Genomic DNA, 17,696 nt, shown 5'->3' on the forward strand with positions numbered 1-17,696 from the left:
TGTCCTCTTCACCCCGCAGAGGAAGGCTCTACCTGTAACACCGTTTAAGGTTCCATTTGAGGCTGTCTCCTTGGTGAGCCTGCAGGATGGTGTTTTTAAGACACTCTAGAAATCTCACAACCCTGCCATGGACCATCTTTGTAAACACTGAAACCACATTTTAGTCGAGGGAAAACATTATTTTTAACTCTCATTTAAGACAGTCAAGGAAGTTCTAAGTGCTTACTTAAAAATGTGTTATAGGTATCCGGCCAACTCTTCACGAGTCCTGTGGAAAATTCTGAATCTCAGAATGATTTCTTTTTTGTTGCTTTGTGTATTTCTGCAGCACCTCCTCCCTGACATCAATTGCTTGGCAGATGCCAATTAAACAATAGAATTTTATTGAATTTTCATTGTACTTTACTATTCTCTCACATCTCCTAACTCATTCCCAAAACTTCGTAAGATAAAGAATAACACTCTTATTTTCTCCATTTCACAGATGAAAAGTTTGCCTAGGGAAGATTTTATGAATTAACCACACTGATACGTTGTTGCCCTGTGTTTTAAGATGCAGAGGTTGAGAATCCTCCCACAATATTGCTAGTTATAAGTTCCATTTAGGAAAATAAGCTTTTGACCAAAGAAAACTGTGTAATGCATTCTAAATTTAAATAAAAATAATGTCTATCTAATTATTTTGATTTATCAATAATGCTACATACTTCTGCTGTTATATATAATTAATGATTTAAAAGAATAAATAATTGGAGCGGACGCTGGAAAACTGTGGACCATTTGTTTTTAAGGTCTCCTATCTGATTAACAGATATCTCTTTTCATTTAGATTTACCTCAAAATAAAGCATAAGCATCCAGTTATACACAGGCGCAAACGAAAACCTGAGAGTAACATGAGGTGATTTCTAGGACTGAAACTCAAACTATGCTCCAGCTGTGAGTCAAGGAAAAATTAATCCAGAAGAAACCCAAATATCCAGACTAATTTAAGATCTTTAAGACAGAGCTGCAGAGATGATTCTAAATTGAGGCAAACTGAAGAGTGGATCTGCCGGGTATTTTAATAAATGTTAGAAAGCCGCCAAATAAGTTAGATTCCTTTGAGATGGCACACTAATTATTTTAAATACAAATATCCTTGGGGAAGCTAACATATCGCGATCTTTTCTCTGACACTCCCACTATCAAATAATTTAGCTGTTTTCCTCCAACCAATAGATGAACTGAACCTCTCTGATAGGAATTTTGATTTCAAGTAGGAAATTTGGACAAGAGTGGACTTAACAGGAGGTAACAAGTTCAGGCTCTTTTAGCCAGAAGAAATATACGTGCCCAACTAGGGAGAGCTATAGAGACCAGCGGGCAGGGAGACCAGTTTTTCACATATTATGTTACACGATTATTTTTATTTTTATTATTTTTTATTTATTTTTGCTTAAGACTTGACCTGGCTCCCGAGGTTGTATCAAGAAAACTAAGGCTCAGTGCAGGTGCTAATGAAAATTAATTGAAATTTCAAATTTCAGCTGTCATTAGTTTACCCTGATGACCCCAGCACAAATGACTTGTTCCTCCTCCAAAATCCCACAGCAGAAGTTTATAACACTCCTCTTTAATTACACCTAACTTTTTTCTTTTTTAATTTGGCTGCACTGGGTCTTCATTGCTGCCCACCGGCTTTCTCTAGTTGTTGCGGAGCATGGGCTCTAGGCACATGGGCTCAGTAGTTGTGGCTCGCAGGCTCTAGAGCGCAGGCTCAGTAGTTGTAGCGCACGGGCTTAGTTGCTCCGCGGCATGTGGGATCTTCCCAGGCCAGGGCTCGAACCCGTGTCCCCTGCATTGGCAGGCGGATTCTTAACCACTGCGCCACCAGGGAAGTCCCTACGCCTAACTTTTTAATAGCACTTCCCTATCTTGGGATAATTCTTCTAGGCTATCTTATGCTGTTTAAATTGTCTATTTAATTTCATAGCAATAAGAGCCTTGAAGTTTCTGTAAACCTTGCAACTCCTACCAAGTTAATATTTTAAAAGTCTGGGCGTGGGGAGTGGGATGAATTGAGAGATTGGGATTGACATATATACACTCATATATATATAAAATAGGTAACTCCACATCACCAAACTAAGACTTGACTTAATCACAGTTTTGGCTCTCCCAGAAATGGAATCTTAAACCAGTTAATCAGGAACTGTCTGGTCAGCACTAGTTAGGTAATCTGTTTCCTCCCCTATAGGCAAGTAACTTTGAAATAACCAACCTGCTTTTTTGCCAGTGTAGCTACCTTTTTCCTGCTCTCCTCTGCCCGTGAAAGTCTTTCATGTTGTACAGCTCCTTGGAGCTGCTTTCTACCTCCTAGATTGGATACTGCCTGATTCGAATTGATTTTTGCTCAAATAAATTTAAAAGAATGTAACATGCCTCCGTTTATCTTTTAACAGTTCTAGTGTCAGAAGAGAGTGAAGGACGATATACCCCCGACACCCCGCTGCCAAGAGCAAAGAGGAAGGAAACGTGGGTACCTGCTGAGCCCTGAGCTCACGCCTCCCCGCCGGCTCTGGAGGTCGTGCGCGAGTCCCCCCGGATCCTAGTCTGAGCTTTCAGGCTTCGTGTGAGCATTTCTTTGTCCGTACTGGGTCCAGAAGCTGGTCGGAGTCAGGCTGGGTCCGACTTAGAAACCGGACTGGCTATGGGGTCGGATTGGGACTGACTTGAGCTGGACTGGGTCCAGGGTGGAGCCTCAGGTGAATCAAAGTTTGTTTTCGGGCTGAACAGGCAGGTTAAACTCATCAAGGATAATCCTGAACTGCAGTGGCCACGGTGGAGAACTTTTCACCTAGGTAAGCGTATCCGGTTAGGAGGCGTCCTAAAGTAAGGGGGGTCTCAGACAGGCACTCACCAGAAAAGGTAGAAGGAACATTATTTTTCTCCTTTACAGTTTCTGGGGACCTGGATGAGACCTGCTGGGACACCCCAACTTGCTCCAGAGCCTGCAGATGGGATCCCGGGGAAACTGGTGAAGCCGGCAAAGGTTCTTACCAAAAAGTCAGCTCTCCCGGATCTCTGCTGCGGGGCCTGGTCGAGAGGAAAGTACAATTTCATGCTGTGCCTTCCTTTCCAAACCCAGATGGGCAGGAAAACACAGTTGTGAGAATGAGATCTTTGAATTGGGACTCTTGACTTAGCTTTTAGGTGCCCGCTGGTGGTGACTCTCTCATTCCCAGGGACAGCTATGCCTGCTTGTTTATTTGTGTCTTGAGAACTTGGCTTGGCAGCTGTCAGGTTGCAAGCCCCTGAATATGGCCTGGAAAAATGTGGGCTGCATCCCATTTGAGGCTGGGGTCCTCCTGACTGTTGCCAGCTCTCGGGCGGGGGGCGGGGGGGAACTGTCTGAGTCTTTCCTTTGTTTTTGGGGGTGACTGGATCTTGGGAGAGTAGGATCTTTTGTATCCTTTTGGGGGATACCTCTGTATCCAGGGGCTTGTTCAATACCACCAGGAATCTACTCTCTGTCCCAGGTGACACCCGACAAGATAATTTGAAAGGATTTTTTTTTTCTTTTATTAAAGTAGCTCTACAGTCATAAGTTGGTCAAATTGGAAGCTGATATTTAGAGCCTGAGAGCAACTTTTTTTTAGGTCTTCTCTAAACTAAAATGAAACTATGTACCCAGAGGGAAAGAAAAACATTCTGAAGCCTTTGTGGAAGGATTTACTAAAACATTCCAAAGACACAGAACTCTAAAATCTGAAACACAGAAATCTTTTGATTTTCATCTTAGTGGAAGATCTTCTCCCTGATATAAAGAAGCAAATTGAGGATAAGTAGTTGGATGGGTGGGTCAGTCTCTTAATATCATTCAGGTTGCAACCCAATTATTTAAGGAATTAAAAACATCTAACTTGTATTACAAATCAAGTCTTTACAGGAACAGAAATGAAGCTCTAGAAACAATTCAAAGCACACTCATACTTTTTTTTTTCCCACCAATCCCCAAACCTCCCCAATGAGATGTCAAAAGATTTGCAGACTCTGTAAATGATCTGGACTTAAAAGAGTCCTTGGGGGAACTTGCATTCTTTCTCTGTGCCTTTGGAGATGTAACTCTTCTACCTGGTCTTCTCTAGAAACCAGGGAGGGGGAGGATATTTTGAAATCCAGGCCTAAGAAAAATCTTAGAAATCTCTTTCATAAAGATTAGTAAAAAGCTATCTGAACAGGTAAACTTATTCTATCTGCCAGGAACACAATTTGGATCCAATGTTCTTTTATAAACTAGTGAGTTTGCATTATCATACCTGTCTCATGGCTAAAATCTCAAAACGAAAGCTATAAGATCTGTTTGTACCTGTCTATGTTTATAATGTCTAGGTATATTATAGATGTGTGATTTTAACTTCCCAATAGTATTGCCACAATTAATTTGTAAACAGCTCTATTTTAATTGGCTTAAAGACAAACATTAAATAAATCAAGTATACTCACAGAAATATAGAAACTAACCCAAATGTTTTTCAATTTCACATGATCTAGGCTAATCTTCGGTAAACAAAACCTAATTTAAGTTTGTCACTTAATTAGAAGAGGCAGGTCTTTGGAGCTCTCAGCATTAAATATAGTACTTTTATTCCACCTCGGTTAACAAAGTCAAATAAGCTCGTTATCTCTGTTGCAGAATTTGTCAGCAAGAAAGATAACTTAAAATGATGATTAGCTGTTTAATGTCTCATGAAATTTCCAAGAGTAAATCTAATTAAGAACAAGCAAATTACATAGACGTTAAGTAAAAGGTTATAAACGCACTTTTCAACAATCATTGTTTTATGGGATGTCTACTTAAAACATAGTTCCCAGAACCTTTAATACGCTTCAGTTCACCTTTCAACAAGGTAAAGTCTCCGTTCCGCCTTTATTCAAACATTTATTAAGCACGTGATGGTGCCAGGCGTAAGGTAAAACACATTCAGAAAGGCACAGAGGAAGCTTCGTGCCCCGGAGGCGCGGGAAGGTACACTTCCCTGAGCTGGGGAGACGGCAGATTTCTGCTTCTCCAGTGTCTCCATTTCTTTCAGCTCAGAGATGCAAAACCAGAGGACGTCCTACAAAAAGTTGTAGAGGAAAGACGACCGAAGGTAGGGTGGGAGAAATCTAAACGAAGCGTGGCCGTAAGCCAGGCCGCCTCACCTACACTCAAAACCCATCCCGGATCTCTGCGGCCAGGCACCCACGGAGCACGCTGTGAGCTTCGCAAACTTAGCGACTTCAACTTTTCATAAGAGGCTCACACGTTAAAATAAAACTTGAAAGCTCCCAGGGTCGTGTAAGCCAAGGCCGAGCAATTTCATACTAACTTTCGGTTGAATATTAAAGAAAAAAAAAAAAATCTGCGTAGACTTAAGGACGGTAGCGTAGACACCCCGGCGCCCAATGGGCACGAAAACCTCCCGCGGTCCCCAGGAGGAGGCCAGTTCTCGCGAGAGTTGAGGTGCCCGGACCGCGCCCCAAGGGAGCCGGCGGAGTGGGCGGGGCGGGTAGGTGGGCGGGGCGCCGGGACCGCGAGTTCCGGGATCCCCAGCCGCGGAGGTACGGGGGCCGGCCGGCCGTGGGCCTCGTCGGGCTTATTCTTGGCGGCGGTGGGCGGCCATGGCGCGGAAGCCGAGCCTCCGGCTGCTGCTGTCGCTGCTGCTGCTCTGCCGGGCCCCGGTGTGCAGCTCCGGCCCGCTGCCCCTGATCCTCAACACTTGGCCTTTCAGGAATGCAGCCGTAGCAGGTGCGGGGCCGGGGGCTGCGCTGCCAGAGCTCGCGGGTGGGGCGGGCCGCCGCCGACCGCGCCGAGGGGCTGGGAGCCGGGAGGCGGGCCTTCCGCAGCCTTTCCTGCAGCCGCGGCGCCTCGGGCACATGGACCCTCCTCCCCGCCACTGCTGCATTTCGGGCCTTCAGCGTTTTTTGTGACTCCCTCTCTGCAGCCCCGAGTCACTGTATTTTCCACCCTGCTGCCGACCCGGAGCAGTTACGGCCTTTCTGCTCAGACTCTTCCTCCAGTGGCTCCGACGCCGGCTTTTGCGTGACCTCCAGCCCTTCCCTGCCTCTCCACCTCACCTTTGGAGCCCGTCACATCTCCCCAGTACCCTCTTACTTAGGCTGCGCCGACGACTAAGTTCCCCCACAACGCGTGCTCACTTTACGTGCACTTTTTGTTGCTCCATGCTGACGCGCTGTATTTGCCACCTGGAAAAGGAGTTCCAACCTTGGTTATACGTTAGGATCATTCTCAGAGCTTCTCAAAAGGACCCGTGCCTGGGCCCTGCCTCCTGAGGTTTTCCTTTCACTGCTGGATCCAAAGCTTTTTTTTTTTTTTTTTTTTTTTAAAGCTGCCTAAGTGATGTTGATTTGCAGTCAGGATTGAGAACTACCAAACTAAGATATTACCTCTTCCAGGAAGACCTCCCTCATTTACTGCCCTCAAACCCAGTCTGAGTCAGGTGCCTGGCTTACGTGCGTTGATACCATCCTGTACATACCATGACCTTGTCATTTTCTTATCGTACTTGTTTCATTCAGTTCAAGACACACTACCCTAGGAGTAGTTTCGGACCCCTTCTCCCCCATTTGAGGCTGCTAATATGATTTTCTGGGGCTGAATTAGCCTTAGAATTTGATGGAGCTAAGTTTGTATGTTATAGGCAGTGCAAATGATTCAGAGAAAAAAAGAGGAAACAGGCTGTGAGAAAGAAATTCCCAGCGATGATGAGACAGAAAAGAAAGTTCAGGGCCCTGGGCTGGGAACAATTCTGTGTATGTTGTCTGTATTCAGAGGGGGGGAACTTCTCTAAATATACTTTCAAGCCTGTTCTTTCAGTAGTAATGCTTATTATTTACCTATAGTGGCATTAACCCGTCAAGGAATTCTATTTTTATTAGTAAAGAAATTGACTATTGAACACCTTTTTTTTTTTTTTCCCCTCTTTTCCATGTTTGGGGCTCTGGAGAACATAGTTTAGTGTTAAAAGCATGGCCCCTGGAACCAAAATGGTTACTTTTGAATCCAGACGCTGCTGCCTACTAGCTGTGTGACCTTGAACAAATAACCTCTCTGGGTCTGTTTCTTCCTCTTTAAAATAAGGATAGTAATTGTACAGTACCTGAAAGATTAAATGAATTATCCACGTGAAGCCCACGTTGTAACTATTTGCTGTTATTTTGTTGTTATGGAGACTTGCTGGTATATTTTTAATAAGCTGATGATGCAGAAGAAATTTACGGGGCTATGATTTCATGAATTTTCAGTTTGCCTTTTAGTAGCTTCCGTTGTAACTTTTAAAACTGAAGGAGAGAATACTTCTTTTCTCACACACACACACAGTAGAAAGAGGTATTAATAAGTGAAAAAACCCTAACTTTGCATCAGTAGCCAAAGTCTGAATTCTTCACGGTAAAGGGTTGTGTTACATAATTCTGTCTGTATCACTCTGACTTCTTTGCAGCACCTGATAGACGAAAATTTCAGTTTAACTTGCAGTAAATGTGCAAACAGTTTTAAAAATAGGAGTTTTCAAGCCGTTTTTGGTTTGTTGCCTTTTGGCATTGAAAAAAAAAAAATTCGTGTCTACACGAGCACTCTTGGGATTTGATTGCCAGCGTGGAGGACGTTGGCGGCTGGAGGGTCTGCGCTGGATGCGGTTGAGAGCGGCTGTGCGGCGTGTGAGCAGGAGCGCTGTGACGGCACCGTGGGCTTCGGCGGCAGCCCCGACGAGTCCGGAGAGACCACCCTGGACGCCATGATCATGGACGGGTAGGCGCGCCCTGAAACGCCTTGGTGCTCTCTGCACCTCCGCTGCAGGTTGAGTTACATTTATAGTTGATGAGTCTTCTACGGAGAGCAAGATGGACAAATATATGTGTTTTTTAAAATTTTTATTGGGGTAGAGTTGATTTACAATGTTGTGTTAGTTTCAGGTATACAGCAAAGTGAATCTGTTATACACATACATATACATATATCCACTCTTTTTTAGGTTCTTTCCCATGTAGGTGGTTACAGAGTACTGAGTAGAGTTCCCTGTGCTGTACAGTAGGTCCTTGTTGTTCATCTGTTTTAGATATAGTAGTGTGTTATATGTCAATCCCAATCTCCCAATTTATCCCTCTCCCCGCAATATATAAGTTTTGATGCAGGTCAAAACCCCTAGCATATTGTACTTGGCCTTTCCAAACACAAGGCGTTTCCCCCTCAACTAAAAGAAAGTCACGCCATTTGCAGCAACATGGAGGGACCTAGAGATTATCATACTAAGTGAAGTAAGTCAGACAGAAAAAGACAAATATCGTATGATATCACTTATTTGTGGAATCTAAAAAAAACGATACAAATGAACATATTTACAAAACAGAACTAGACCCAGAGACAGAGAAAACAAACTTATGGTTACCAAAGGGGAAGGGTACAGGAGGTATAAATTAGGAGGTTGGGATTAACATTTACATACTACTATACATAAAATAGGTAAACAACAAGGACCTACTGTATAGCACAGGAAACTATACTCAATATCTTACAATAACCTATGATGGAAAAGAATCTGAAAAAGAATATATACATATATAGAACTGGTTCACTTTGCTGGACACCTGAAACTAACACAACATTGTAAATGAACTATTCCTCAATAAAAATTTTATTTCAAAAAAAAAAGGAAAAATCATAATCATAGTAGAAAACTATCACATTGAGGTAGGTAGTCTCCTTAGAACAGGGAGAACCCCAAGGTACAGAAATACGTCTCTGACCTGGTAAACCATCGTTTACCCACCAACTGCAATCGCTGTGGGTTGCCTGACCTGAAGCCTTAAAACCCCTTTCAAAAGCCATATTTAAAACGAGCCATGGGAAACTGAGAATTTTAGTGCTTTGGGAATATAGGGGTAATGGATTCTCTGTTTGTTCCCTAATATGTCTGAATGTGGGAATTTGTATGAACTTCATGGATGTGCCGTCACGTCTACGTTAAGACAGTGAAGTTTATCCTACACAACACTATAGCTTGAAGTAAAGCAATTTTTTAAAAATTTGTGAACCTATAAAAATACCTTAATAGATCTTACTGCACTTTTTTCTTGCAGTACTACCATGAACGTAGGAGCAGTGGGAGATCTTAGACGAATTAAAAACGCCATCGGTGTAGCACGAAAAGTACTGGAACACACGACACACACGCTGTTAGCAGGAGAGTCAGGTATGTTTTAACTGTACTCAATTTTTATGTAGTCTTGTGTCTATCGTCTTCACTGTGAAAAAAGGACTCAGTATAAAATAGTGGATAAAAGCAGACCTAAGTTCAAATTCAAGCTGTTTTACTTAATATCTATTTAACTTTGGATAAGTTACTTAACTTCTAAATTGTACTTTCTTCATTTTTAAAATAGGATTTTTAGAAATCAGTTTATTATTAATAAATGAGTAATTGCTGGAGGGAAACAGGATTCAGCATTATTTCTCTTCTTGTATTACATTTTTATGGGTGTAAGACCCAAGGCGCATAAGATAACAGAAGATGGGAACGGATGGAGTTTTGCTATGGCAATGGCACTTCCTTGAACACCTCCCAAGGTATATACCCAAAACCATACCGTGATCTGTATTCAAAAAGATCATTCTTAACCAAGTATTAGCTCACAATTCCAGTAGGCACCCTTCAATTCTGTTGAAACAGAATGGAAAACCACCTGACAAACACAGGAGCTGTCAGTCTTTCATGGAATCCGGTGGTGCCTTTATTTGGTGCCTCAACGTTGTTTTACGCTCTGGGCATTGCACCCCAGTTAGTGTCGCGGTTGTTCCGAGGTGTCCCTTTCCTTTTGTGAAGCAGAAGCAGGGAGATTCTGGAGGGAAGGTGGGAAAGGAGAGCTGTCATCACACCCCCCCACCAAGGGTCTCGGCAGATCAGGGTCAGGAAGGATGTAGGGAAGTCGAGATCTAGAAACTGATGCCCATGACACTCTTCACGTGTGAATACTCCCTTGACCGTCTGTGTTTACCCCCAGGATGGCTGCACTCCACATGCAAGACAGCTGACCCACAGCACTTCCTGTGCATACATTTTGTTTAAAAGATAATACTTAACTCGTTTACATTTTTCTTCCTCATCTCCAGCCACCAAGTTTGCCGAAAGTATGGGGTTTATCAACGAGGATTTATCTACCGATGCTTCTTGTGCCCTTCATTCAGATTGGCTTGCCTGGAATTGCCAGCCAAATTACTGGAGGGTACGTATGCATGATTTGTAAAAGTCAGTTACTGAAAATATTACGTGGCACCCCTTCCACTCTCGGTCATCCACCTGTTGCCTACGGTGCTAATCAGTGCCCTGGTGGCACTTCAGAACCAACGACTGGTGCCAACTCTGGGCACAGGATGTTCTCGAAAGCTCCCCAGCTGCATCCGAGCCACGTCCTGAGTGGGGAACTCCCGGCCCCTGGCAGTGGTTTCAAGCTGTGAAGGTTCTGCTGTGGGAGAAGCGCTGCCTCACTCAGAACTGCTCTGCTGTGTTCCCTTGTAACAAAAGGTTCCATGTCTTAAGAAAACAAAGTTTGGAAACCATTAGTCTAAAATATTTCTTATATTTTATCTATGTGAAGTATACCCAGTATCTCGCCCTTTTTTAACTTGAGGATTTATACTATTAGGTGTCTAGTATGTTACCAGGAAGATAATTTATCTTTAAGTCAATGGGAGTTTTAGCCTAAATCGGTTTGTCTTTGCTATCCAGAATCCTGCTGTGGAGTGTGTTAGTCTTTTACCTGTTTCTTCGCCAAATCCTATTTACCTCTGAGTAACCAGGGAGTCACTTGAAAGAGGCCACTGCATGAAACCAGGTCATGGGAGGCACCTGGTGCGCAAATGAGCAAGACATGAGTTGTAGGTTTCTTGCTTTAACACTAATCCATATCCACAACCTGAACTTATGAATTTGGATTATTTTCCTGAGCCTTTAAGATTCATAAAAGAATCTGAGAGTACAGCTCAGGATATGTTCACATGTACCTAGCTTTGAAAAATAGAAGATTTTAAAATAGATTTTGCTTTAATTTCAGAGTAGCTCTTCTTTGGTCAGGGAACAAATTCTGAAATTTAAAAGTCATGTTCTGTACCTGATTTCTTTGAGAAATCTAAAAAAAATCTAATCTAAAAATCTTCATTTATATTTGCCATTGTGCTGAGAATTTTTGGCATATACAGAGAAAAACTGGGGATCTTTTCCGGATAATATAAATGTCTCTTCCGTATTATATAATTCTGAGACTAGGCTAGGTATTTAGTAAAATTATATCCATCTGTCCACATAAGACTTAGCTAACCTTTGGCTTTTAATTCTTATCTTTCAGTTACCCGATGTCCTTTTGGTTTCTTGCTAATGTTTAGCGATTGTACATAACTACACGCTGGTTTCTAAAATCACCCTTTCTAAAAAATAAAACTTAAATCTTGTTTACAGAATGTTATACCAGATGCTTCAAAATACTGTGGACCCTACAAACCACCTAGTATCTTAAAGCGAGATGGTTCTACCTACAAAGAAACGGGAGATAGCTACGGTCATGATACTATTGGTAATTTGCCTTCTATACCGTTTTTATGGTTAAAGTTCAGCTAGTTTTAATTGCCTTCCTGTAGTTCTTAACTTCTTTATCCTTAACCATGTACCAGAAGGTGATTTTGATTAACTGGCAATTAAGAAAAAAAAAATACACACACACACACACACACATATATATATACACACACACACACATTCTTTTCATATCATCTGTATACATTTTGGTAAATTACTTTATACATAAATCTAATGATTATTCACTTGGGGATTTTTAAATCTTTGTTTGATATTTAGTTCTTTAATAATGTTACGTTTGCCGCATTCAAATGATCTTTCCAGTCATTTCCTGTAATGTTGAAAATTTCCATTAGTCTATAGCCGTGATTCTCTTTGGCATTACCTTTGAAAAAGCATTGAAAAGTGAGCAATTTGAAGTGAGGATATGGGATGTCTACAAAATGATGCTGTGAAACAAGGTCATTATAAAACACAGATTTTACCACTGGTGTAATTTTCAATATTCCCAATATTCCTATTGTCTTCTACCTGAAAATAATGGAAGAGGATATTTATATTACCAACTGCTCAATTATTTGGTTATATTTGAGGTACACTTTAGAGTTGATACCTACAATGATTTTTTTTTTTTAATTTCTAGGCATGGTTGTCATCCATAAGATGGGAAATATTGCTGCTGGTACATCTACAAATGGTATAAAATTCAAAATACCTGGGTTAGTGTTTCTAAAAGACCAGATCTCAAAAATATGTACTGAATATCAACCAATATGTCCTAGGTGCTATGGGGGATGCAAAATGCAAAGCACAACCCTACTCTCACAGCTAAGGTTATCGTGAAAGAAAATAGATTAGTAGCTGCTAAGTGCAAAGGAGAAGGTGTCTCAGCCAGGGCTGCAGAGTTGAGGGATGGAGGTGTGACCAGAGTAAGCTGGGGCCATCAGGGAGGCCTGGAGAGAGGGGCTGGGGGCTGACCCTGACCCTGACCCTGAGAGAGGGACCAGGGACATCCAGGCCAAGGCACTAGCAGATCCAAAGTAGCACAGGCTCAGGTTCAGGGCTCCCAATGGCCAGAAACAAAACCGCACATCTGTCGGGTGCGGGGGAGGAAGACCAGAGCCAGATTTCAGGGGGTCTTTAAGGATTTCTGGATTTTACTTCAAAGTAGTAGAAAAGCGTGGAAGGTTTATTACAAGGAAAAACTTGAGTAAAATGTTGGCACCTGACCTAGACAGCAGGAATAGATTGTAGGTGAGGAAAACTAGTTGGAACCTGCTGAGATAATCCAGAAATGAGATGATAAAGGATGGCGATGGTGGAACAGTCACCGTGAACCTGTGCCATCCCGCCACGTATGATGGGCTGCTGTGTGATTCTCATGTAATGAATGCAGGTGTATGAAAACCTAAGTGGGAAAACTAAGGAGAGTGTAGTCTCTGTATTCTGATGAAGAATTTACTTGAAACAGTAGTCAGTGACTAAGTAGAAACGTCTCCCAAAAGAATTTTCTGCACTTGACTTCCTGTCCTGAATGACCACGCTGTGCCCTCCCAAAGTCGAATAGGAGACTCGCCAATACCTGGATCTGGGGCCTATGCCGACGACACTGCAGGGGCTGCAGCAGCCACCGGGGACGGCGACATACTGATGCGCTTCCTCCCAAGGTGCGCCCTCCCACGTTTGTGGCTTCAGAGATCTTAGAAGGAGATATTGTCCCTCAAGAGAGAAAGTAATTGTCTGTGCCGCGTGATCTGAATTTGTGTGTACGAGAGCTTTTCAGAAGCCCTGCTTCCCAGCTCCTGACACCGTCATTTTGACAGTCCTCATCATTCAAATGAAGTAATCATAGCCCTCTGAAACAGAATAATACTGCTCACTCTGCTTCACAGATGAGAATGCTTGGGATCTATTTAAATAATTTACGTAAGGCCACTGAGTAAAGGAACCGTGATAATTGATGATAAAAGTAGGAAATGCAGTCACTGTGTACAATTAATTACTGAGAGATAATCCTTGCAACTGGATGTTTTGCGCATGCCTAGTATTTTTCCCCCATTGATTGTAGCCCCATTTCTTATTTAAATATAACCTCTATACTTCATGACTTCAGGCTGTTTTTACTAAGTAACAGTTATTCAGCTGAAGCCAAAAAGTCCTTATCTGAAATGAGTGGGTGGATTAGTTGAAAAGGTAGACATGGTATCAAGGTTTACTTCCTTTCCTGTTGATACTTTCACAGGAGTTACAGACCTCTTTTCACTTAACATGCACTGTATTTTGTCAAATGTGACAATTTTGATGGTTTTAGATGTCTAACCTCAAGTAACCAAATTTGGAGTTAGTTTACTCTGTGATACTAAAGTTTTGCCTCTGTTTAAATCAGCTACCAAGCTGTAGAGTATATGAGAAGAGGAAAAGACCCAACCACAGCATGCCAAAAAGTGATTTTAAGAATCCAGAAGTACTTTCCCAACTTCTTTGGGGCTGTGGTATGTGCTAACGTGACTGGAAGTTATGGTAAGTTTTATCTGAAATTCATATTTATATGAACCTGCAAATGTCGATGAGGACAGAGACTTTAAAATGTTGTTGGGTATTTTAGTCCTCTGCAGTAGAAACAGGGGCTATATTGAGTAGGCAGTGGATACATGTTAACTGTTGATGTGTCAGGACCCCCAGAGCGTTAGAAGTACACCCGAAACTCTCCTCTGTCGACTGGCAGTGGTCAGGGTCCAGTCTTCGGCTTTTCCGTCTTACCCTTGACGTCTGTCCTAAGGAAAGCTTAGCTTCGGCTCAAGTACATGCTGAGATGGGCTAATCTAGTCAAATGCTTTTATTCATTAGAAGTAGGTAGGGATAAATGATCTTCCCCACTTCTCTGTTCATTATTTAAAGGTCTCAGTCATTTAGATCTCAGGGCTCCCAGGTACAAAATGTATTACTAATTAGCAAACTAAAGGCGTTAGCAGAATTATTTTTGCGCTGTATTTGAGGCACGTCCTTTGCTTCATTTACTTTCCGTGTGAGCCTATCACAGTTTCAAAGCATTTCCAGATCAACCACCGCTGCTCCTCATTAGTGGGATTGCAGGTGGGGAAGGTACACAGCCTACTGATCAATACAGCTTATTAGGGTAGACTGCTTATTATTGCGCTTTGATCTTTTACTTCCCACAGTTTGGTGTCTGAAAAACTTGTTTGAGGAATTCCTTACTCCTTTTTAAGTACTAAAATACAAAAGTCAATATAAGTTATGGGTGGGGAGGCTTTGTGTCTAAAATAAATCAGTTTCATTGATTCCCTCTTAGGAAATAAACCTTAGAAGGCTCAAAGTTAGATTTAACAGGATGTAAAAATGATAATTATATAATTGTAGATGAATTTAAAATTGACCAGCCCCTTATATTTAAAGTAATGGCATTAGAAGGGCTCCCTCCAGGTGTCTGAGCAGGGGAAGAAATCACTGTTGTCTGACAGAGAGCATCCTGACAAAACAAGGCTCACTTTCTACCCGTGTAGAAGCGTAGAAAAGAGCAGGGTGCCTGGGGAGGGGAGGATTATGGATGGATGAAGGGAATGGCCTAGTCACTAGGGAAATACAGTTTTTAGTGTGTGCCTGAAAATTTTCTTCTTCTACGAAAAGGATATGAAAACATTAAAATAACAGTAGCAATGACCGCATTATGTATAGGAGCAAAAAATCAGCCTATATTCCGAGGTTCAAAGAGATGGCTTTCCCACTGCCTTTCTTTGCCCTCATGGACTGTCAACTAATCTGCACTAAGGGGGACACACAGCGCACTTCCGTGTGGCCTGACTGGACAGCAGGTACACAACAGCCAGTGTCCAGGTGGGGAAGCAATGTCTGTACTGGTTGTAAATTACATGTGCATTCTCTATTTAACCAAACAACTTTTTCTCTTCTTGGCCCCAGGTGCTGCCTGCAATAAACTTTCAACATTTACTCAGTTTCATTTCATGGTTTACAATCCCCTAAAAAGTGAGCCAACTGAGGAAAAAGTCGACTGCATCTAATCCATCTTTTCTGTCCGCATCTATACTTAAAGAAGAAAGAAACAGAGGCTGAAAAGGCTACTCACTGTCATCGTATAATGTGCCTCATGTATTCTAAAATTCTTTGTGTAAGATAAGCACAAAAATTTTATGCTAAAAGAGCATTTTCACTTTCTATATCTGAAAAATTTTTATTATCTGTTTTTATTTAAGCTTTGTATATCCCCTGAAAATGAATATGTGTGTGTATGTATTTTGTATATGTTTAAATTTTGAGTGATATTTGGATTTCTGCTCAGTGTTTCAAGAAATTGCTCCTTTGGGGATTTATTTCCATAGTGATATAGTAAAGCCACAAGAAATAATCTATATTTGGATACTTAAAATAATTAGAGTAGCCAACGTTTTTAGACCCGAAGAAAAAAGTAACAATGAGTCACAGCATGATAAGTCCTGATTGAACCTCAGTACCTTAGAGTAATATGTCTCTTATCACTGGTTATCAGTTGTACATAATGCTCTCTTCTAGCCTGAAGAGGAAAGAATGCTGTTAATCATAAAGGTGCGTTTTGTTTAGCACGTATTAGAAAACGTGGGCCGTCTTCTGACGAGCAACTGTGTTGATTTTCTTGGGCTTTTTCCTCTGGTGGTGCTCTCAATGTGTGAAGGTTTTTAGCCACCAAAAAAAATCTCTGACCTTTTAGCTACAAATATTTAGTATTGATAATTTCTTCCGAAAATGATTTAGGGAACTTGATCTGTACTGTGGTTTTACTAATCTCTTGTGCAGATGTTGGTGGTTTGAATTAGCAGTGAGTCAGTAACTCTCGTCTGCCTTGTTTTTCTGAGCGCTCGGTCAGCCGTCTGCGGACAACTAGACAGGACTGTAAGTGGGCTTTCTCAGTATCATCTTTGCCTTCATTACCTTCCTTTTACATCAGGAGTCATTAATAAAACTGTATGTACAATATTGTCCCCCACCTTCAGTATATCTGCTCCGTTTTGTCCTACACTCATCTTAAGATTTAATGTTCTTTGTAAGTTAGGGCTAGAAAGCTGTAGTTCTGAGAATGCCCTCAGGTCACCTGTTCTCAGGCCTTGCCATGTGTCGTCACTGTCTGGGGAGCCTCTTCACAAATGCCCTCTGCTCTGTCCCACCCAATCAGAGTCCTCACAAATGGGAACTTGAAAGCTGGACTCAGCAGCTGCTGACGGCAGCCTGAGAGCTAATAAGGAAGCAGTCCCGCAGCCTCACACTCACAGAGCGGAAGGGGAAATCTGACTTTTGTGGGTTCCCCCGAGGCACCTCGACTTGCTGACATCTGATACGGGGCCTTGGAACAAGGGAAAAGCAGCCAGATTTAAACTGGGAATGTATTTATATCAAGACGAAATGCCTGTTCTGTGCGTTTGCCATCCGTTGACATGTTAGGCAGCCATGTATCACCAGAAAAATGAATCTGAAAGTCTTCGTGGCCTGTTACTCCCCAGCAAATTAGAAGTTTAGCCAATCCTGATGTATAGAATTCTGACCTGAAGTTGTTAGACATACATATGTGCACTATATACACATAAACAAAAAAAGGGTCTGTTTCCATTACCAGCGCTCAAATGATCCCTTTTTGTTTCAAAAGGCAAATAATAAGCATAATGCCTTTTTAATTGAGATATCATACATAGACTATAATATACTTTTAAAGCCCATAATTTTTAATTGTTGGACTTCTTTTTAAAGTGTTATTACATCTGATGCTTGGTATTTGAATTTGGAGCTAAGAACATAATTGAACTCAGTATCTTAATAGTTTAATTAACTTCATTTGAATTAAAAACTGATGACATAAATATGTATCTTAATTGGATGCTAATTATGAAAATAGATTAAGACCTATTTATGTCACTTTACTGGTCATATTTTAAAAAAGATTCCTAGACCTTTAAAAAAGCTTCTAAAAAGGCATATTTAAATTTTTTGCTTGTTTTCTTGAGTATTATGCTATTTATGTGTTACTCAATATATACTCAACCCCTGTCTTAGGAAGTTAAAAAGATGAGATAACAAGGTCTAC

At 41.6% G+C, this 17,696-nt stretch overlaps 1 protein-coding gene across 1 annotated transcript; it reads left to right on the forward strand.

Moving 5' to 3' along the window:
• Nucleotides 1–5,550: 5,550 nt before the first annotated feature.
• On the forward strand, nt 5,551–16,607 carry AGA (aspartylglucosaminidase). The gene is made up of 9 exons (XM_068532061.1): nt 5,551–5,772; nt 7,641–7,794; nt 9,123–9,235; nt 10,153–10,265; nt 11,495–11,609; nt 12,255–12,330; nt 13,171–13,278; nt 13,998–14,131; nt 15,548–16,607. The coding sequence occupies exons 1-9, from the start codon at nt 5,646–5,648 to the stop codon at nt 15,646–15,648; spliced, it is 1,041 nt and encodes a 346-aa protein (XP_068388162.1). The 5' UTR covers nt 5,551–5,645; the 3' UTR covers nt 15,649–16,607.
• The last annotated feature ends 1,089 nt before the right edge of the window (nt 16,608–17,696 follow it).

Source organism: Eschrichtius robustus, chromosome 21 (assembly GCF_028021215.1).
Source record: "Eschrichtius robustus isolate mEscRob2 chromosome 21, mEscRob2.pri, whole genome shotgun sequence".
Taxonomy (NCBI): Eukaryota; Metazoa; Chordata; class Mammalia; order Artiodactyla; family Eschrichtiidae; genus Eschrichtius; species Eschrichtius robustus.

What these genes read in the sequence shown, in the direction of transcription:
- AGA (XM_068532061.1), top strand. Translation starts at nt 5,646, where the DNA reads ATGGCGCGGAAGCCGAGCCTCCGGCTGCTGCTGTCGCTGCTGCTGCTC. An exon ending in GACGCCATGATCATGGACGG is followed by an intron (nt 7,795 to 9,122) that starts GTAGGCGCGCCC and finishes TTTTTCTTGCAG; the next exon opens with TACTACCATGAACGTAGGAG. An exon ending in CTACGGTCATGATACTATTG is followed by an intron (nt 11,610 to 12,254) that starts GTAATTTGCCTT and finishes TTTAATTTCTAG; the next exon opens with GCATGGTTGTCATCCATAAG.